This window comes from Cryptotermes secundus, unplaced genomic scaffold (assembly GCF_002891405.2).
Source record: "Cryptotermes secundus unplaced genomic scaffold, Csec_1.0 scaffold21, whole genome shotgun sequence".
Taxonomy (NCBI): domain Eukaryota; kingdom Metazoa; phylum Arthropoda; class Insecta; order Blattodea; family Kalotermitidae; genus Cryptotermes; species Cryptotermes secundus.
Genome location: NW_019742548.1, coordinates 201,051 through 223,282, shown reverse-complemented (window position 1 = coordinate 223,282; position 22,232 = coordinate 201,051). Strand labels below are relative to the sequence as shown.

Here is a 22,232-nt window from a genome sequence, read left to right as displayed (position 1 = left end):
TAAGATAGCTAATTAAAGTAAGTCACTCATGCAATCTTTATAGTAAGTGCTGACATATCTTCGCCTGTTTTCTGAAAAATTCAGAACGTGTTCTACAATATTTTTACTTATGCTGAATATGTTGTTATAATCTCGGTCTTCTGAGATCTGACGCTTTGTAGTTTTGTAGGCAACCGCCACACAACGTCACATTCCGGAAGTCCAGACCAGCCATCAGAATCGTGGAACTCATGTTTTTATGTTACGATTTACAGTTGAACCTGGTTTGTGATGATGGTTGGTGGCCCTCAACTTCAACTACTTTCTTCTATGTGGGCTCCCTGTTTGGAAATGTGGTGTTTGGTTGGATCGCAGATAAGTATGTCCCACCTTCTTGCAGTTCTAGCGCCTGTACACTAGACTGTAGACAAGTGGAATTATTGTATTTAGCAACACTCTGACCGAGGATGTTTTTTCAAGCTGCAGTGTTTCTTATTTTTACTGAGGAAAGACACAGTTCTAATCTCTGTGGAAACATGACTATTATGACAAGTTTCGAGGGTTTCTTCAATCCTTCCAGGAAAATTCATAGCTAATACCTTAAACTAGACCACAATCACTTCCTTCCACATCCTTTCCGGTTTATTTTGTCGTCGTTAAACCATTCGGTACCACACAGTCTGAGTTACTGACAGCGACTTTAAATAAGTTAGAAATAAATAAATAACACTCTGACTATTGACTCAGTTCAGACCCCGTGAACTGAGGCCCACCTGAGCACCATCAGATTCGACATCTTATATTATGTGTCATAATACGCTATTATTTTCCTTTTAAATGTTTGCAGCTGATTATAGCTTAGAAAACACTCCTGTTTACTTAACCTCAAATCATATAGAACATTCCATCAGAATCTAAACTGATTACGGACTGAGCATGCTGGTGTAGCTGTAACTTGTACTAACGAAGTGCTGGGTTCGAGTCTCGGCATGGATACCGATTATCCTGGCACATTTTCGTGATTTTGATGAGTCCAAGACCAGTTCTTTCCAAATGATTTCCAATTCATTTTTCATAATCGTCTTACCGTTTGATTCTGTGTAGGTTAGATACAGAGAGCAACATAAAGTAAATGACATAAAAAATAAAAGAAATGTAATGCAATATTGTCATTGTATTTGTAAAAGTGGATAAAAGTATAATTTTTATCACATTCACAAATAATTTTGTAGCACTCTATATCTTTCCTACATCTGTCTGATGGTATGAGTCCAGATTACAAGTGTGGACAATGAAACACCACAAATGGGCATCTGTGAAAAGACTAATTCTGGTTTTTGTTGGCCAAACTAATAAACTGACCTGGCTTAGCATATAATTTTCTTGGCAATTTTAACTGGGGATGAATACACAGAATTACATCAGAATCAGTCAAATTATGTAGAGTTGAAATAAAAGACAGCACAGTTTTCGTCTTGCCTGTTAATGACATGAATATCTGCTCCACTTGAAATAAAAGTGACTGAGAGCATTTAACTGTATATCTAATTTACCATATTTTGTAAAATTTGTTAGTTGTTAGATGTTAGTGCAGAAAATCACACAAAGTTGACAGATGAACTTAGTCCCATCTTCCTTCTAAATGTGCTCTGGATATTGAGCCGTTCATGTAGTGGAAGGAAGTTCACAATACTCTTTCATTAATATACTGTGACATGTTGCGCAAAGGAGAACCCCCCCGCCCACCAGCAGTGACGCGGCGGGTGAGTCAGCGCTCCCCTCCCCCTCCTCCGCACGGTAACGTAACGGTGACGCAACAGGATTGCGAGAGACGACGGTGGTAACAGCGGTTACTACCGCTAACGTTACTAGCAACACAGCGCCAGGCAACAAGGGTGCTTATTACGTGGCCGTTTTCTGTATGGTCCGATCGAGGCTACATGAAGCGCAGCGAAGGCTATTCACAGTTAGTTCTGGAGCTACCGCCGAGTCAGTCCTCGAGCTACCTCGAGTTAGCCAGCAACCAGTCAGTTGTATTGTGGCATTTGGAGTGTACTAATTGTGATACTGCAGATAGCAGTAATCGTAAATCTGTAATTTGGGTGATTGTAAGTGCGAATGTGAAATAAAATTCGCTATATAAAATACGGCGTGAAGTTATTTGTCGCGTTATACGCCCGATACGTGACAACTAGTTGTCGCGTTTCCTCCTACATTCCTCCATATCGGCTTTCTGTCTGGCCGCCATTTGCTCCAGACGTTCCATAACTTTTTCCATGTCCATGTTGTAGCAGTAAAACACTCGATGCACAATAATTCAATTATTTGTCAGGCGTGTTTAAGTTCGTAAAAATTCTGACACCAAATTGTCACGTGTTTTGAGATCGAATCTCGTCGGTCACATGTGTAAGTTCTAATCCCACTTCTGACACCAGTTGTCACGTATCGGGCGTATAACGCGACAAATAACTTCACGCCGTATTTTATATAGCGAATTTTATTTCACATTCGCACTTACAATCACCCAAATTACAGATTTACGATTACTGCTATCTGCAGTATCACAATTAGTACACTCCAAATGCCACAATACAACTGACTGGTTGCTGGCTAACTCGGAGGTAGCTCGAGGACTGACTCGGCGGTAGCTCCAGAACTAACTGTGAATAGCCTTCGCTGTGCTTCATGTAGCCTCGATCGGACCATACAGAAAACGGCCACGTAATAAGCATCCTTGTTGCCTGGCGCTGTGTTGCTAGTAACGCTAGCGGTAGTAACCGCTGTTACCACCGTCGTCTCTTGCAATCCTGTTGCGTCACCGTTACGTTACCGTGCGGAGGAGGGGGAGGGGAGCGCTGACTCACCCGCCGCGTCACTGCTGGTGGGCGGGGGGGTTCTCCTTTGCGCAACATGTCACAATACCCTTAAGCAGAGATCTAAAATTAGTAAACACTGCAACATATCTTTACATTCTTGAATCTCCAGGAAGTTATCTTCTTGCATGCCTAAAATTATCTTTTAAAAATACCGTCAGAGGCATAATATTATATTTTAATAAACAAAGATTTCATGAAGGAGGTTAAGTAAATGATAAAGTATTCAACTTATATTTATGAACCGAAACTGAAACTCCTTTCTCTTATTTTTAATGACACTCATGATATTAATTTATATTACAAATACTAAAATATTTTCAGTCTTACCAATTTCTGATGATTGTGACTGAAAATTTCTCTTCCTTCCAGCTTCTTATTAATGTTCCTATAAATCTTAGCATTTTTCCTTATACCTTCTTGTACTCACCACATTCCATCATTACCTGATTGTAATAGGTATGTCCTTAAGAAAAAATATTAAAATATTAACAATGAATAAAGTAAAAATAATTCCACTTAATAGCCTGTTATTCTTGTTATCAAAATCTGTTTCTAGTTGAGGTGAAATTAAGCAGTGTGATAATGAAGTTTACAAACCAATGAACAATATTGCGCCTACAGTAAAATATATACCAGTAACTACATTTTCAGATGGGGCCGTCGAACATCGTTCTTCATTATTCTGTTCTTGGAAGTAAACCTCTCAATATTGACTGCATTTTCACCAAACTACGTAGTGTATACCATTCTGCGCACTCTCAGTGGTCTATTCTTCCCTGCCATCTATCAAATACCATTCATCCTGGGTAAGTATATCTCGAACCATCAGAATCTGTACACAACAGGGCAGAAGTGGGCATATGTTTCCAAACGGTGGGGGTGTTTTGTGTCTGATTTAATCCACAGTTTGAAAGAGGTACAGAACCTTTGGAAAATAGGCATTAGATGGCGTGAGTACAGGCTTAAACCTTAAGGTTAGAATTTTGTACTCATAAGAAAACAAAAATCAGTACAAAGGCAGGTGGAATGATGTAATGCAGTGGTTCCCAAACTTTTTACCTCTGAGCCCCCCTGACAAGAGAAAATACTCTCAGGCCCCCAGCCTGTTTTTTTTTATCAAAATATAAGTCATGGTATGTTTGACGTTTTATTCAGTTTATTTTGTGTTTTTCTACATACTATTTAGCAGTTTTTTACTCAAAATTAAAGTATCACAATATTAGGCCTACAATATAAATTAGTTTTAACACTTGCAGTTAACCAAAATATGTATCGAAATGAAACGATATTTAACTAACAAGTGTTTAATTTTTTTCTGCAAAGAAAATCAAACATTTAAATGTCAAAGTTCAGTGTGATGGATGGGCCTGCTTTTGAGAACAAAGTTTATCAAAATGTGGCATAATATCAGAAATGGTCACTCTAACTTCTTAAGCAATATATAGCCTTGAACGATACTTTGACTTTATAGCTGCCAAAGCAGAAAAGCCTGTCTCGCATAAGTAAGTTGATGCGAAAGGAATCAGTATCTTCAATGCCTTTTGGCTCAAAGTTGGGTATTCCTTGCCAATATGTATCCAGAACTCCAAAAAAGACAATTTCTCAAATTTACTTTTTAATGAAGTATCACTAGTGAAATCGATGCGTTGTTCTTGCTCATTTACCTTCAGAGATGATGGCCCAGGAGCATTTTCGAATGGATTTTTAATCCAATTAAATTCATCAAAATCATTGCAAAGGTATTTCTCGAAATGAACTTTCAACATTATGAGATGATCAAGTAGGCAGCTTTTTATGTCCATTGGAAGCACTGGATTATCAGTGTCTTGTACCATTCACACTAGAGTAGGGAACATGTCTAGTGTGTCACTTTCCATACTGTTTCTCCAGAGCTAAAATTTCTCATGAATGCCTTCACTTTGTCATTCCAAGAAAGTACAGTTGCCTCATTCCCTTGAAGTGAAGTGGTGAGGATATTTAGTTTCTCAAATATATCTGTGAGGTAAGCCATTTTCAATAAAATATCCTTGTCCTGCCAGTGAGTGATTTTCCCCATTTAAAAAACAGAACACCTCATGCCTCAGCTTAAACATTCTCTTTAATACCTTGCCTCTTGAAAGCCATCTAGCATCACTAAAAACAACAGAGCAGTTTGTTCGGCACCCATTTCCTCACACAGCATTTTAAAAAGTCTAGATTCAGAGGATTTCAGAGGATGTGGCTGCTGCCGAACTATCAACGCTGTCTCTGGCATACGCATTTTATAATTGCCGGTAAAGAGAATAATTATTAGTTATTTTGAAATTCATGATAATTAAAGCCTGTACTCATCAAAAGTTTTTCTATATGTATTTTTATTTTTTGTTACTTTTCTAATTGATTAGGGCAGTTTTAATTTTTATCTGTAGGAACGTATGCTGCGCCCCCCTTTCAAGCCCTTTGCCCCCCCTGGGGGTTGCGCCCCACAGTTTGAGAACCACTGATGTAATGGGCAAAAATGAAATTCGTACCATAACTCAAACCATTAGTCAGAAGGTTCCAACAGGGGAGGCCTGGGTTCAATCTCAGGGTATTCTGTATGGGATTTATGGTAGAAAAAGTTGCACTGGATCAGGTTCTTCTCAGAGTTCTTCAGTGTTCTCCTGCCAGTTATAATCCCACTAATGCTACATTCTTCCCTCCACCATCTGGGCCTATTACAATATGGCCAGTTATGGCTGCAACGCCAAGGGACTCAGTCTGGCCACACACCAAGAATAAAAAAATAATGATTAGAATTAGCTGCAGTTGCACAGAGATCAGTATTATTTTACCTTTATAGTTTTTAGTTCCAAGTTTACAGATTCCCATAAAATTATTAACAATTCAGAAAAACGGTTATATCTGTATTATTAATTTTAATGTTCCCTCATATTCTGTAATTGGAGAAGCACATATGAATCAATGCAAAGTGATATATATATATTCAAGATGTACTTTGCATTCCTGTGTGTGTACTATATTGTAGCCTTTGATAGACAGAGATGTCCTTAAGTTCAGTGTGCTACCGCTCACTCTCCCTTTTCTTTCTGATGTTGGTTGGGTTCCGGTGGCAATGAAATTTCTTCCTCAGGGTCTCTGTACGGGTCTTGGATTATGAGACAAAGGGTAATACTATTACACCTACACACATTACAATTGCTCACTGGTTTAATATATTATATGCAGAAACACGTCTATCCGTATGAATGACCGAACCAGCACTCTTTCCAGAAGCTCGGAATATATCGTTGAGCATTGGGACATTAATCCTCCCACCCTCGCAGATATATTCCATCATTGCTTCTGATTCGATCATTCAAAAGGAAGGCGGGTATTACAAATTTAAATCCTCCAATACCCTTCTTACAAGTTATATCTTCGAAGCCGCTGGTCCAGCGATATTCTCAGCGATTCCTGAGACCTCGCTAGCCTGCAGCTGCCGAGTGTAATATTACAACCACTATGCGGCATCCTTTACTCATAATATATGCATATATTTTTGCTTCACTTAACAACTGACACTGTGGCGCCACTATTACATGCCATAGGGATATAAGTGTCAGTTGTTTATAAGCTGCTTACACCAAGTCTTGCTCTTAATATTCCAATTTAAGCACTACCTTAAATTGGACGACTTCAAGTGGTATCACAATACTATATACAAGACTATAGATATCTTTGTGTCTTGAGTATCCTTGGGCAGATGAAATAAATGATGAAATCCAGGTTCCAACTGCTGCTGGTGAACTCTATAAGAAAAATTATATTTTCAGTCGCATTCACATCCCTGTCGATCTGTCCTGCGGTCTGCCAAAATTTGGAAAAATTTAACAGATTTGCATACAATTTTATATTGAGTAACTAAACTGAACTTACTGACATGTCAATTTGGTTTAAAATCAGAAAGAATAACAGGTATTTTACTTGAAGGCCAATGTGCATTTATGTGTGAATGTTTAACTACTTGAAGCAAAACTTGCCAAATATTGTTTACAATGAAAATCACTTGGAACAGAAGTTATAGAGACAAATGAAAAATAATTTGTTTTTATCAGTATACCTGTAAGCTTTATCGGTTTTCAAGATAATTAATTTTTAATATTATTATTATTATTATTATTATCTATTGTTCCAAACTGAATTTAGCTAAAACAAGCTGGTTCCCAACTTCCTCAAGGAATATTATGTCATGGAGTACAGATACCAGTACATTATGCTTCCATTGTCAAATATGAAAGCAACATTATTGTGATGGTACAGGAAAGGATTCATATCTCGCAATAAAACTGTATATACTCACATCACTAAATTCCACTCTTAGCATTGGAGTTGATGGGACCACGATACAGAACATTTGCAGGCATGGTGATCTGCATGTTCTTTGCATTGGGCCTCTCACTTCTTGCTCTGCTGGGATACCTACTCCGCAACTGGTATACACTCTCTCTGGCCACTTCAGTGCCCTTTGTGCTACTCTTCAGGTGAGTTGCATTCAATGTTGTTTTTATTTTGTTAGTGAGGGTGGAAAGAGGCTGCTCCCTATCAAAGCCACCCCTAGTGTAGGGTGGGTGTGGTCAGGGCCAAGGGTCCTATGCGTTGGCATCATAGTGCAATGATCCTGCATCTTTTTAGCTTTAAGGATAGCATATTAGTATATTGTCTTGAGTTTTTTAGCGACTAAGACGTGGGTTTGGATTGGTGAATCGGTTTATTGAATATTCACTAGTTGTAACTACAAATAATTGTATCACTCTCAAGTTGCTGTAATTATAACACACACATCAGGTCTTCTATTCACGTCTTTTGCAAGCACTCTGCAGTAGTCTCAATTGTTTTGAGCTCTCTCGAACTCTCCACACACACTCTGACTTAACCAGGTCGAAGTCAAAATCACATTGCAACTGATGGTCAGTCAGTCAGTAAGCCTTGGTGTCGAGCCCCATCTGGGGCTCATGACCAGATATTTATTACCGTTTGACAGTTACAGTCTTGTTTCTGTGAGGCGCCCCCTCTGACGAGAGGATGGGTCTGTCTTTTGTATATGCTGCTGGTCCTTGCCAGCGCAGTCTTTTTCAGGTCCAAGTCCCTTAGTACTCACAACCATATTTTACTGTCTCAGATTTGAAGCTTCCTTTTTGTCGCCTCCTAAGTCATATGATTGTCAAAGTCAGAGTCAAAGTCACACTGTGATAGATGGTTGGTCAGTCTGTCTGACCAGATGTTTCTTCTTATATGAAAGTTACTGCCCTATCCATTTTGGTTGCCCTCTCTGACAAGAGGTCAGGTCTGTCATTTTAGATGCTTGTCAAAGTCAGAGTCAAAGTCACATTGCGACTGACGGTCAGTCAGTCTGTCTGTCTCGGTGTCGAGCCCCAACTGGGGCTCATGACAAGATTTTTTTTTTCTTTATATGAAAGTTACTGTCCTGTTCATTTGGGGCGCCATCTCTGATGAGAGGTTGAGTCTGTCACACAAAGAGATATTCATTATATAGGCGCCGCATGGACAACACAGAAAACAATCATGTAATAGTACTCTTGCAGTGACGTCACTGTGCCTGCATGGAAATCTGTTTATTGAGCTGCTGCCTAGAAGCAGGTTTCTTAACTTTATTGTTCCATTGTTGTGAGCGTGTATGGGGTGTGTTTACTGGTCCATTATCTAGCAACACTCTCACCATCCATGTTACAATATTAATTCTCTGAATTTAAATTCCTGGGACACTTCATAATGAATTGGATTGGATAGGTGTTAGTACAGAACTAGCCCAATTATCTCTCTATCATTTTTAATTCTTAATACATCTCACTTACCTTAGCTTTTGAAATCTAATTCTTGTACTTGTAAGGGAAAGACATTTTACTGTTGTCAGCAAAGTGACCAAATTGTTACAATAAACAAAAGTTGCAGCTGACAGTAAATGGGGCAATTTTCTCAGACAATGAAAGAGAGTTCTGAACAGGAGTGTACTATCAATGTGTTAACACATCCTCCCACCTTATGTAAGAGACTCTACCATTAAAATGAAGAAGTTTAAATGTACTTTACATTTTAAATTGCTTACACTTTTTCTATCACGTTACTTGCTTCATCTTCTTTTTGTTGTTTTTTTTAATATTAAGCATATAAATAAAAACCATTCTGATTTCTTTAATTGGAAGTAATTAACAGTAGGTGAAAACTTAAAAGCTAAATATGAGATATTAAATTTTTGGAAATGTAAAACACTTGTCTTCATACTCTCAACACAGACTCATATCAGAGAGTACTGTGAAACTTGAAGTCTTTGGCGCCCTCCTGTGACACTGTGCAGAACTGTAAGGGTGTGAATTGGTAACACTTGACATTTTGGTAAATAATACAGAGACAAAGGGAAGTTCAACGTAATGGTGGCTCCAATATATTGTGACATGATGCCTGAACGCCAGAAACGCATAGTCAGAGAAGCACAGCAGAGACATCAATTGCTATACAATGGCTAACTAGACACATTTCCACAGCAACGAATAAGCACACAGTAATAGATGGACTGTTGGAGGTGGTGATCTCTATTCAGTTCTTCCTGAAGTTATAAAGAGAAGTCACATGAGAATCCTGAATCACTTCAGAAGTTCAGTGCAGCAGTTCAGTTCAGCAGTGGAGTTCAGAAGTTGTAAGAGAAGTGAGACAGGAGAACGGGAATGGAGCGAGTCCTCGGCAGTAAATGGAGATGAGTAGTCAACTTTACCCTCTTGCCGCTTTAACCTCACGGAGAGATTACACGTCATTAACTGGATAGGGGGCTGGATGACACTGACGTGTGGTCGATTGTACAGAAAATGGAGGCTGGAGAGCATCCTGAGTTGAGGGATATTCCTGACCACAGTCACAATAACTGGGCTAAGAAGGACCCCTGGTAGCCAGAGAGGGCATACTGAAGTGTCACTGGGAGTCAGATAATGGGAGATAAACGACAGACCAAAGAGCCCTATTCTGGAGTAAGGTGAAAAAAATGTTTGGAGGGCTACTGAAGATCTTCAGGAGGTATCTGACTTTAACAAAACAGGAAATCAGTGCCAGGGCATACTGCAACAGTATAATATTGATACACCATCTGGAGGAATCACCATCAAAATCACAGGCCTGACGTTTGAGCAATGGTTGCTTGTGGAAATGTTACGGCACCTTGGAATATTCAAGGTAGGCACAACTCCTCCGAATTCACAGTCTCAACAGCATGGTGGAATGCTATGATAAGACAGCAGGGGAGCACCAGGAGGAAGGCGTTTCGGCAAACAAAGGAGATTAGCACATGAGGGTACACCCCCTGTTTCCGGCTGATAGATTCTCCACCCACAATACCATAGGCATGATGTCCACAAGCATTTTAGTCAGAAGGGAGTAAAGTCTGCTATGTGAATTGCTGTTTAGAGTTCCACCATACACGGAGCAACATCGTACAGCTGACTATATAGTGAACCTTGTCAAACAACTGCATGACTTACATCACTACGCTATGCAACGTGTGAAGATGACCAGCGATATGATGAAGGCCCATTACAGTCTAGAAACTCTGCTTAATTCCAGGAAGGAGGCGAGATTTGGTTGTATCATCAGATATGGACCAAAGTGAATATACTGAAAGTGCTGCCATCCTGGGAAGGCCATTAACAGGTGATCACTTTGATCAATGATGCAGTCTTTAGGACCCAGCACCATCCCAGGGCGAAAATTATGGGTACTGAACCTGCACAGACTCACACAGTATCTAGAGTATACCCACATTGATCAGCCTTCATGACAAAGTAGTGCTGGATGGACTGAATGTGGAGGGGAAGGGGGAAGTTGAGTTACATCGCAATGTGTGTGCACATATCAATATCGAATGTTTCACATTTCCTGCCCTTCTCAGAACTTGCAAAAACTCGGTGTGCTTCATCTCTCACTTACACGGTGTATCCAGGATCCGTTAGGACTCTTTTTTTTTTTTAATTTTGCCCTGTAATAGCATCTGTTGGCGAGTTGTGGCGTTAAGGTGCTTGAAGTTTCAGCTGTGGCTGTCTGTAATTCCAAATCGCAAGCATCGCTGCATCATGTGTTCTGACCTTGAATGTAACAGTACTGTTCTGACTCTCGTCGGAAAATGGTGGTTGAACAGAGAGCCAACATCAAATTTTGTTTGAAGTTATGCAAAACAGCCGAAGAAGCATACGAAATTATGAAAAGTGTGTATGGTAGTGATTGTTTGAGTCACTCGAACATGTTTCGATGGTATGCTGTATTTCGTGACAACAGGGAGGACACTGAAGACGCTCTATGTGCATCAAAGCCGAGAACAAGTCGCACTGAAGAAAATGTGAAATAAGTGGCCGAAATCCTTGCATCAGACAGATGTGTTTCTGCAAGACTCATCGAGGAGCTTTTGGGAATACCAAAAAGTACTGTGCATCAAGTTTTGACTGAGGATTTTGGCAAATGGAAGGTCTGTGCATGGTTTGTACCGCACGCGCTGTCAGGTGATGAAAAACATGCCAGAGTGGAACACTGCAAAGACTTGTTACGGTCGGCCCAAAGTGATACAAAATTTACAAAATCGATTGTTACTGGTGACAAGATAATATGTTTTCAATATGAGCCTCCAACAAAGCGGTGCAGCGTGGTTGAGCCCAAAGAAGCCGAAACAGAAGAAAGTGCACATGGAAAAGAGTCTAGTAAAGACACTGCTAACCGTTTTCTTCGATTCCAAGGTAATCATTCACAAGGAATTTCTGTCAGAAAGTCAAACAGTGAATTTTAATTACTATCTCGGAGTCCTCAATCGTTTGTGGGCTAGAATTCTTCGAATTCGACCTGAATATCAAGAGCAAGGTTCCTGGTCGCTCCTCTACGACAATGCCCCACCCCACAAATCGAAGATCGTGCGCGATTTTTGGCCAGATTTGGCTCCAGCAGATTTCTGGTTATTCCCAAAAGTTAAGTTCGCGGTGAAAGGAGGCTGTCACAACACCATCCAGGACATCCAAAGGTAATGTACTGCAGTTTTAAATGCGATTCCACAAAAGGAGTACAGTGACTGTTTTCAAAAACTTTTAAATCGATTCCAGCTATGTATTGATTCAGAAAGAGACTATTTTGAACAAAAAGAGTGAAATTTTAAAAATAAATCATGTCTTGTATTTTTAATGAACACAGTCCTAACAGAACCTGGACACACTGTGTATGTACTGGACAATTCTAGAAATACAGCTTCTATAAAACCGCAGTTGCAATTGAAAGAGGGATAGTACAGTTGAGTCTGAACTTAAGAACGACAATTCGTTGCCATAATTGATAAAACAGTTAGATATGCTGGCTATGACAAGATGATTTCAAAGAGACAGTGCAGTGGTGTTCAGAGGAATAGTAGTGAACAAAAACAAATGTAAGTCAATATTGTGACAAACTATAACTGCTCCAGAACAAGATAAACATAACCATATATAAATGAAATCCAGTAAAGTAAATAATACGAATGATATCTGGAAAGTAAAAATACAAAGTCCAGAAAATATTTTTAAAGCACTTTTTTATTCATCTGTAACACTTTGCAACACACTTTTATTGATTTTTCAACATAGTAACCATGGATCGTAATGCACTTAGTGAGCTTGGGAACGAGTTTTTTTTTTCGGCATCATAGAAATCTCCCGTCTGCTTTCTTAGCCACGGAGAACAGCTCTTGACACTTCTAGACATTGTTGATGAAGTTCATCGATGGTTAAGCGTCTGTCAGCACGAATGTTTTCTTCAATTTTTTGGATGATTTCATCAGTGAAAATGGATGGCTTTCCACTCTTTATTTCATTATGAACATCGCTTCTTCCAGCTTCAAATTCACGACACCATTTTGTCACATTTTGCCTGCTCATAACATCTTTGCCATAGACAGAAACAAATTTGTTCATGTGAAGAACTCCAATTGCTGCACAAACCTCACATTTGGCATTTGGCCACTTTAAACACATACTACAAGCACAGCATTATCGTGACTATGGACAGTGAACTCAGCCCTGTCATACAGTTCCTATCTCACACGGCGGCACAGTCACTTCTGAAAAAAATTCCTTGCATTTTTACTGGACTTGTATCTTTACTTTCCAGATAATTACTTTTCTTCAGTTTCAACCCGTGAGATTGAATACATCACATGTAGAACTGAAGGAATGTAAATGAAAATGCTCACTAGTATTGATGAGTAAAGTAAGTAAAGCTCAAATGGTTGGTCACTGGCTTCCCATCATGGCGGCCCGAGTTCGATCCCGGGTCTGATCAAGTGGGATTTGTGGTGGACAAAGTGGCGCTGGGGCAGGTTTTCTCCAAGTACTTCGGTTTCCCCTGCCAATCTCCATTCCACCAACTGCTCCACAATCGCCCTCGCCTATCATCTGGGGCTGGTACAATAGGCCAGAAGTGGCCACAGTACAAGGGACTTAGTCCCACTCCACTAGCAATAAAAAAAAGTAAAGCTATCCCTGTAACAGGCCGTTGAGGCCCATAGGGTTGTGAGATGTTGAGGTTCTCACATTTTCTAGACAATCGCCTCACAGTTGGCGGTGAGGTTGTCAGCCTTACGTGCTGGCAACTCTTTACCCCCAAGAATATTCCTGGTACTCATTTCTGTTAGAGGCTGAGTCAATCCCAGGCCATAGTGCGGCTGGAAAGATTAGGCAAATTGAAAAAATCCACCTTATCAGGATTTGATCCTGTGACCTTCTGACTTGTGGCATAGTGCCTCCTAGGTATTGATGAGAGGACATTAATTTTATTTAAGGCCCCATTTCTCCTTTACATGCTCCTAAAATATTAATCTTTTGTTGAGACTGTCACAAACATGCAGAAATAACCAACACTAAGATTCAGTGTCAAATAAGATAATTTTAATATTGTGGCAGTTAGGATGAGATGCAGTGTATTTCTGCAGAAATATGCCAGAATTTTATGGGTATCTGCCACTATAATCATCATCATTGTAGAAAATCATGAGAGCTCAAAATTTGTATAAGATCTTACTTCAGTAGTTTTTGCCATTTAGGGCTCACATTTACATTCTCCCGTTCAAAATACTTGCAGCTATTACTGGATAATCCCAGAATCACCGAGATGGTTACTGAGCAAGAACAGAATTGATGAAGCTGAAGAAATTGTCCAGACAATGGCTCGTATAAATGGGAAGGAATTGCCGAAGAATTTTCTGAGAAAAATGGAGGTAGGTGTCAGGGAGTGGAAAACAACCAGGTACAGCCTTGAACATTTGGAAAATACAGGGAATTCTGTTTGCAGTAAACCTTTCCATTCTTGTTACTCTGTAATTCATCACTAGTTACATGGAGGAATAGACTTAATTGTAATAAAGCACATCATTGAACAGTAAATATCCAAGCAACCTATTGTTGCTGCCTAGAGAATATTGCATTTTTTGTCTTCTTTCTGGATTTCTGGAATAAACTTGAACTCATTTTAATATATTAAGTAAGGATAATTAAATTCACTCTTCTGTCCATGTTATAGTTTAGGTCCCATTGCCAAACAACCCTAAAAGCATCCTCGCACCCACCCATCCATCCTTATTCCTGTTGCTCCCACTTGGAGTTTAGGGCATCTCTGAAACACTTTGTTTCACTTCAGTTTCTTAATCTTAGACAGTCAGTAGGGCCCCTTGGATGAAGGATCAACCAATCACAAGGCAGCTACCTGGACAGAACAACACAGGATAAATGGAGACAGACGTCCATGCCTTGAGTGCTATTAGAACCTATGATCCCAATGTTTGAGCAGGTGAAGACATTTCATGTCTTAGACCACGCGATCTTTGTGATCGACACTAACAATATAAAATCCATAGAAGACCAGTTTCATGAAACTCTGCCATTAAAATGATGAAGAATATCACATTTTGAAGCTCATGGTCTCAAATCTGTGATCATATAGGAAGATTTAAAGACAAAGTTCTAATATATGAGCATTGAAAATGGTAGGTCTAAAAATTACCTTTTCATAGTAAATAATTTGTACAGTTCACATGCATTATTATTCATGCAGCTCATTAACAAACAAAAGCTGTGGAATGGCGACTTATGTCATCAAGAAGCTCCTAACATCTCAGCCACACCAATGGATCTCCTGAGACACCCAAACATCCGCAAGAAGTTCTTTATTTTGGCTTTTGACTGGGTAGCCAATGCTGTTGTTTACAATGGTCTCTCTTACAATGCAACTAATCTTGGTGTCAGTGACTATTTAGCTTTCTTTATAGGTAAGTAACCTGACCTGATAATGTAACACAGAAATAATTTAATATTGAATAAGATCAGAAAATTATAAGGAATAGCAAAAAAGCAGAAGTGGGAGGAAGAGGTCATGGTCAGCTTCAAGCCACTCCCTGCATTTACTTGGAAAGAATGAAGTAAGCTATGAGAAACCCTACTCAAGATAGTTAGTGAATAGCTCACATTCAAACTATGTAACTCTCTAATCAAAGTGAATCTCATTACAGACTGTCATCCTTTTCAGTTAATAATGAGATGAATGGATCTTTTGTTCACTATAACTTTATGTAATAATCATATCCTCCTGCCTAATCCTGCCATAATTAATTCTTATTATGACATGTCCATTATTTGGGCTGAAGGAAGTAGCTATCCACAGGTCAACATGGGTCAAAATGGGTTATTACAGAAAACAATGTCAAGAAAGGAGGGGAAGGGAAGAAAAGGGGAAAGAAGGTAGGGTATATGAGGAAGAGGAAGGAGGCAGCCATATGTGGTAATTCTTAGATGAATTTGCAACCATCTGACAATATAATGAAATACGGTGCAAATATCATACCACTAGAGGCCACTCCACCTACATAGTTTTTCATTTACTACCCTCAAAATATTAACATGGTGGCAGTGTCCCTCAAAAATATGCAACAGTTTGTGAATGTGAATATTCTGCAGAGCCACAATATGAACGATGAGTGAGCAAAATCAGTACATGTACATGACTTTCCATTTTATGGCAAAACTAATAAAACATCAGATTTAAGTAGGCATGTAAATTTTGTGTGGTAATACATTATAAATATACTTAAAATTCTGAATGGAATGTTGCTGTTACATTTAAACAATCATGGCAATTCAATGAAGTGAAACTCTGTGGGTATATCAAAAAAATATATTTTGAAACTATATTAGTGGAAATTAAGCATACAAGGTCCAAATTGTACAGTTATTAAATTACTGGTCCTGTTGGCCTCAATATATGAAATGAAATACTTAATTGAAAGAATGAATTATAAGTTTTTTTCCAGAAATTTTTGTCTTCTGCAAGATACATATGTAATCATAATTACTGTGTTTTTGGACTTTGTCCATTGTCCAGTATTATAAACAACTTGCAAACCAACATTTTGGAAACTGGATCTGAAATTCTGAAATCATCATTCCTTCAGAAATCCAAAAGCATCCACTTTATGTGCTTGCTTCATGAAAGTTATCTAATTTGGTACAGAGCATCTCCACTAGAAGCAGTCAAATGAATTTCATTCTGGTCCATACTAGTCTCTTACAACCTCTACATTACATACAGCTCCAACTGAACTTTGTCATGTACCTCAAAGTTGTTCATGATCCAGAAATGAGTACGTGATATGACAGGTGTACCTCATTAAGTCTCAAACCTTGATTCATTTGATATGTGTAGCAAAACAGATGGAAAAATTATATTGTAGCTTTTATGTCTATATTTCTACTGCTGATTATCTCCTCCAGTAATAAAATTAATGTCTGCACAGTGTAATATTCATAGTGTTTATTATCCATGTCAACAGTAAGTGAACATCAAGGTCAGTGGTGAATGCAAGGTCCCTTTAGAACATAGCTTACAACATCTTTTCCTGTGCTCTGTAGGTGGTGCAGTGGAGATCCCAAGTTACATCATCACATGGTACGCAATGGATCGATGGGGAAGACGCTGGATTCTCTGCCTCACCATGTTGCTTGGAGGCATGGCATGTGTGTCCTGCATGTTTGTACCAGAAGGTGAACAAAAATCTTCTCTGCAGTGTCCTTAAAATCTTGTTTACATTCACAATATTCAAAATTCCATATTCACACTAAATCATCTTAACTGAAATTGTTCTTGGTTTTAACGTTGCATTACAAACTATACAAATTATTTAATGTCAAATAAATAGAAAACTGTTGAGAAATTGAGAACGTGAAAACACTCACCCTACAGTCTGGATACACATTTTTATATTTTCCCTAGTCACCCTGTAACCGTTCTTCGGTTCTGCTAGCTCTAGTAGAGAAATCGAAATCCTCTCAGGGCGTGTTGACTGGCCATGACTTGGGTGATTAGTGGGGCTTTAGGCGTAGGGAAGTCACCTCAACACCAATTAACTGTTTGAAGTCTTTATTCAATCTGCACTATTTAAATGGAAACAGCACCGTAGTGACACACTTCATAGATTTGTGGGTGTAGGCTTCCCCTCTGTTTACTAAGGCACACACGTTAGTCACCACAGGGGGTGTTCACAGGGATCAGAACACGTGTACCCCCGGTGAAGGTAAATTTCGGAGTCCTCTTTGCCAAGCACCCTCTGAATGGTAAATATTTGCCCTGGTTACCCAGAATTCGGGCAAAGGACCTCCCACTTCAGATGATGATTGGCTGGACCGGGCAGACTGGGAGGTTGCTTATCTTTCTCCTCCAATTAGGAAAGTGAATATCCACTAGTGTACAGTTTAGGGGTGAACTTTGCCACCTGCTGCGTGGCTGTCAAACTGAGATTTTGGGGTAGCAGGAAACGACGCTGCTAAATTTATGACTTCCCTTGTCAAGTTTAGAATTTCTAAAGAACTCGGCCTTGTAAGATGTGAGGCTTTCACGGCGGTGACTATGAAGAAAGCAGTCTTCTGGGATTTGGCACCGTGTATATGTGGTGTTAACCGACGTTTCAGAGGAACGTATCGCCTCCATCTTCAGGGTAGAAGAAAAAATATAAGAAATCTGCAAAGTGAAGAGGCCGTGAGAACCGGTAAAGCAGACTGTGTGGAAATATACACAGCTATGTGAGGGCAGAGAGGGTAGGGGGGAATGGCAAGTATACAAGTGAAAGCAGTAATGTGGGAGGGGTAGGGGAAGGGAGCTGGGACAAGCGTGTTTTTGTGTAGGGGAGAGAAAGGCAAGGTTAAAGGCTGGGCACTAATCCATAAGCTGAGGGGGGTGGGGGTGGTTGTTATGTTGGTTGGTCATGGCCTGTGTGGCCTTCTGGATCTGGCATCATATCCCAGTGGGGGTTTTCTAAGAGAACAGATGAGAGGTTTCCAAGACTTGCTGAGACAAAACCCCCCTCTCTGTTCATATTTCCTGGATGCAGTTTAATCTCAATTGCCTCCCTAATGATGCGATCCATATAGCGGGTCTTGGTGGCGAGGATGGAGGTATTCTGAAGCTGAATGCGGTGTCCCAGATCGATGCTGTGTTCAGCTACGGCCGACTTGTCCGGTTGTTCGAGACGGATGTGCCGCTGATGCTCCTTCAGTTTTACGCATTAAATCGACTGATTTACGGATGGGCAGCTGGCTTCAAGCTTCACCCAAGCCACTTGCTGCTTGTCTCAGGGGGATAATTTCAAATTGTGAGGCGAAAGTGAGCAATTTCACAAAACCCTAACCATACACAAAACATCAATTGACCATCACATAAACTGGACAGTTACATCACCATGAAAATTTTGGGTAACACTTTGAAACAGACTATTACCACTTCCTTCTTCATTTATTCCAATTCATCATTCATAACCACCCCAACACTGAACTCTACATAACCTATCCAGCTGAAAAGCGCAATTAAGCGGATCAAGAATTCATTAGATATATGATCTCATTTAAGGTACTATACTAGTATTCTTCTGGAAAGATTGCGGAAACCCTTGAAGTATCTTAGTCAAAGTTGCCAGTCTGTTAAATATCCAGACTTCAACCCAGTACCTCACAAATACAAAGCATAGGTGGTAATTACTACTTTGCAACATTGCGTTTGTCTTGGCTTTTTCAGTTAATTCCAGAAAATGCTGGCCATTATCAAATTCATCCTCACACTTTCATAAGTCATTGTCATCTCAACATGGCAGCAATATCTTTATGATAGTGGGAATGTCAAGAACAAACAACTACTCAGGATCAGGTGTGATTATGTTCAGCATTTGCTTTAACTTTACTGTTCCCATGCCCTTAGTACTAAAAATAAAATTTTCCACCGCTCTTCTTTTGGGTTAGAACAACAAATGGTAAAGTTGCCCTGTGGTTAATTAATTAAGCACTATTCCATGAAGAGATATGAGGGAGTGGAGGTATAGCTCAACCATTCTTGACCTTGGCACTAGATGAAGGTGAGTGGTCAGCTTCACACCATGTATTGTCCACGTTTGTTAAGTTAGTGATCTAGATCCCTGTAAACTTTTCATAAATGTAAGCATATAATCTAGGATACGTGGGTCTCTGACATTGTGGCATAGCATGTCTTCAGGTTGTGGATAGACGACAAGACTCTCCAGATGTGTAAAAATTACTGTAGCTGCAGATATATTGAATAAACACTCACAGAGAATTCCAAAGATACAGATCTTGAGCTGGAGAGAGGGCTAAAAGCACTACTTTCAGGAAGCAGATACAAGTAATTTAAATAATTTAAATGTCATAACTGATACAGTTAACGCTCGATTATCCAGGGGTGGATTAACCGGTTTGCGGCTTAACCAGGGCTACTGAGGCTTTTTTGAGACTTATATATTGTTTAATATTCATTCACTTTTGTTTTACATGGTGAGTTGTAACACTATTTTCACAGTAGTGTGAACCGAGCTCTGCATTCTTTGGTCCCGTTATGCTAACACAATGTTCTAGGGCAGGGGTGAAAGAATGCAAGGATTTGTAGAAAGTTTCAAGGACAGATACACCCCTCCAGTTGGTCTCTTTCTATCGATCTTCAAGTCCGTTAGCAAAATGTCAGGGTGTAAATGGAAGCGTGTTGTGTTAAGCATTCAACAGAAACTCATGTGAGCCGGGATTCGAAATGTTAAGCAGTGACGAAACCGTAAGTTCAATGGGGGTGCAGCCAGAAGAGCGGGAAGAAAGTGAGAATGAGGAAGAGGTGGACAGTGCTGCTAGTAAGAAAATATCACATGGTGCTGCTCTTAATCATTTGGAATCCTTACTAGACTATCTTGAGAGTGAAGAGAACAGTTTATTAAGTGACAAGCTAATATTACGTAGGATTCGTACGGATATCCGTAAAAAGGAAAATGCCGCGAAAAAGTAAACGACAATATTAATTTTTTTAAGTGTTAAGTGTGAATATTCATAAAAAGTGTTGGATGTTGTTGAACACTGTGACTGAAATAACTAATTCACACTTAAGTATAATGTAAGAAAAGTATTAAATAGGCCATGAGATGACAAAAAATGAGGTTGAGTAAATTTAAATACAGGTAGGCCTATAGTACTATGAAGGTACAGTATTACAGTACTACTTTAATAACATTTGTCTTAACCGGGTTTTCAATTAATCGTGATTTCCATGCCCTCCATTATCCCAGATAATCGAGAGTTGACTTTATATGAGATTCTGAAATCAGGACCTGAATGGTTATAGAAAGGATATAGAAGAAAGTGGTTTGACCTATTTTAAGATATGATCCCAGCATAACCTGGAACAGACTAAGGAGAACTACAAAATAGAGCAGTAAGAAGAGTCTGTCTCTGGGATGGGACTTAAATATGTGACCTACCAGACATGACTCAGGAATGCTAACCACTTGACCACAACATTTGTTAGCTTGTTCATGGAATAAGAACTGGTAAAGTTATAGGTTTCCATACTGTCACTTGTTAGTGACAAGTTTGTATTGGTAATTTGATTTACTTCAGGCTTAAAACTTGCAACTACAAATAATTATATTGCTACTGCTAATCTACGCACTAAACAAACTATTATAGGATATTCTGTCTCCCTCTGCTATAGTCTCCACTAGTTGTTGCTTGATTACAGTTTAAACAGTGAAGATTCTTCTGCTTTCCTGATTACAGCACTGCTGGCTGGCTACCATCTCACATCTTAAAACTAAATCACTGCTGCAACTGTCGACTCTCGAAGTCAAGTCAAAGACACATTGCAACTGGTGGTCAGTCAGTCAAGCTGTCTTGGTGTTGGTCCCCATCAGGAGCTCATGACCAGATATTAGTTTCTGTTTAACAATTGCTACCCTGTTCATATGGGGCACCCTCTCTGATGAGTGGATCGGTCTGTCATTTGTCAGAGTCACATTCTGCAGTAATAAGTCAGTTGTCAGTATGAACAATATATTTATATTTTACATGTTATTAAAAGTATGTATATACAATGTATACAAAACCTCTGTCAGTCCAGACTCAGTAAAGCACATCACGCCCTATTTTCTGTAGCTCCCACTACAATGGCAGTCAAGTAACTTGACTCTGAACTAACTAGTCTCATTACATAGCCTCAGGATGGACTGCACAGAAAACACCACATCAAACAATTCTTCAATTGTTGCATGCTCTTCATTGCCTATCAACAGTAGACATCTCTTGTTAAGCTATTCAGTCATGTCATAATATATTAAGCTTTTAAAATTTATAACTATTAAATTGAAAAAGACAAAAGCTACAAACTGCAGCGACCATCGCACAATAAGCCTTATTGCACATACAGTAAAGATACTTAAAAGAAGAATTTAAAGGAAAATAGAGGATATACTTGGAGAGGATCAGTTTGGATTTAGAAGAGGAAAAGGAACCAGGGATGCAATTGGGATGATGAGAATTATAGCAGAACGAACTTTGCAGATAGATGAAGAACTGTGTGCTTGCTTTATAGACTGGCAGAAGGCATTTGACCATGTAAATTGGACTAAATTAATGAAGATCCTAAAGGAAACAGGTATCGATTAGCGTGAAAGAAGATTGATTAGCAAATTGTACATGGATCAGAAGTTAGAGTGCGACTGGGCATAGGGGAGTCAAGAAGTGTGCAGATTGGAAGAGGAGTTCGACAAGGATGCTGTTTATCACCAATTCTGTTCAACTTGTACAGCAAATGCCTTACCAAGGAAGCTCTGGATGGGCTCGGAGACTTCAAATTATTCAAACTGTGAAATATGCAGATGACCTTGAGTTAATGGCTAAGGAAGAAACTGTGCTACAGGGTATGATTCACAGACTAATCGAAATTTGAAGGTACTATGGCATGGAAATGAATGTGGAGAAAACAAAAGTAATGAAAATTTCGAGACAACCAACCCCAGTCACAATAAAGATAGACCAAAAACAA

The 22,232-nt window shown here is 39.3% G+C and overlaps 1 protein-coding gene across 8 annotated transcripts in view; it reads left to right on the top strand.

Annotated features, from left to right (window-relative positions):
- The window catches only part of LOC111873250 (carcinine transporter), a 44,300-nt gene that overhangs the window by 12,481 nt on the left and 9,587 nt on the right, over window positions 1-22,232 (top strand). For all 8 annotated transcript variants that reach the window (XM_023867799.2, XM_033755021.1, XM_023867801.2 and 5 more), the window contains exons 3-8: window positions 255-358; window positions 3,507-3,661; window positions 7,198-7,357; window positions 13,965-14,100; window positions 14,934-15,147; window positions 16,784-16,915. In XM_023867799.2, the coding sequence (XP_023723567.1) occupies window positions 255-358; window positions 3,507-3,661; window positions 7,198-7,357; window positions 13,965-14,100; window positions 14,934-15,147; window positions 16,784-16,915 (901 nt within the window). The remainder of the gene's footprint in view (window positions 1-254; window positions 359-3,506; window positions 3,662-7,197; window positions 7,358-13,964; window positions 14,101-14,933; window positions 15,148-16,783; window positions 16,916-22,232) is intronic.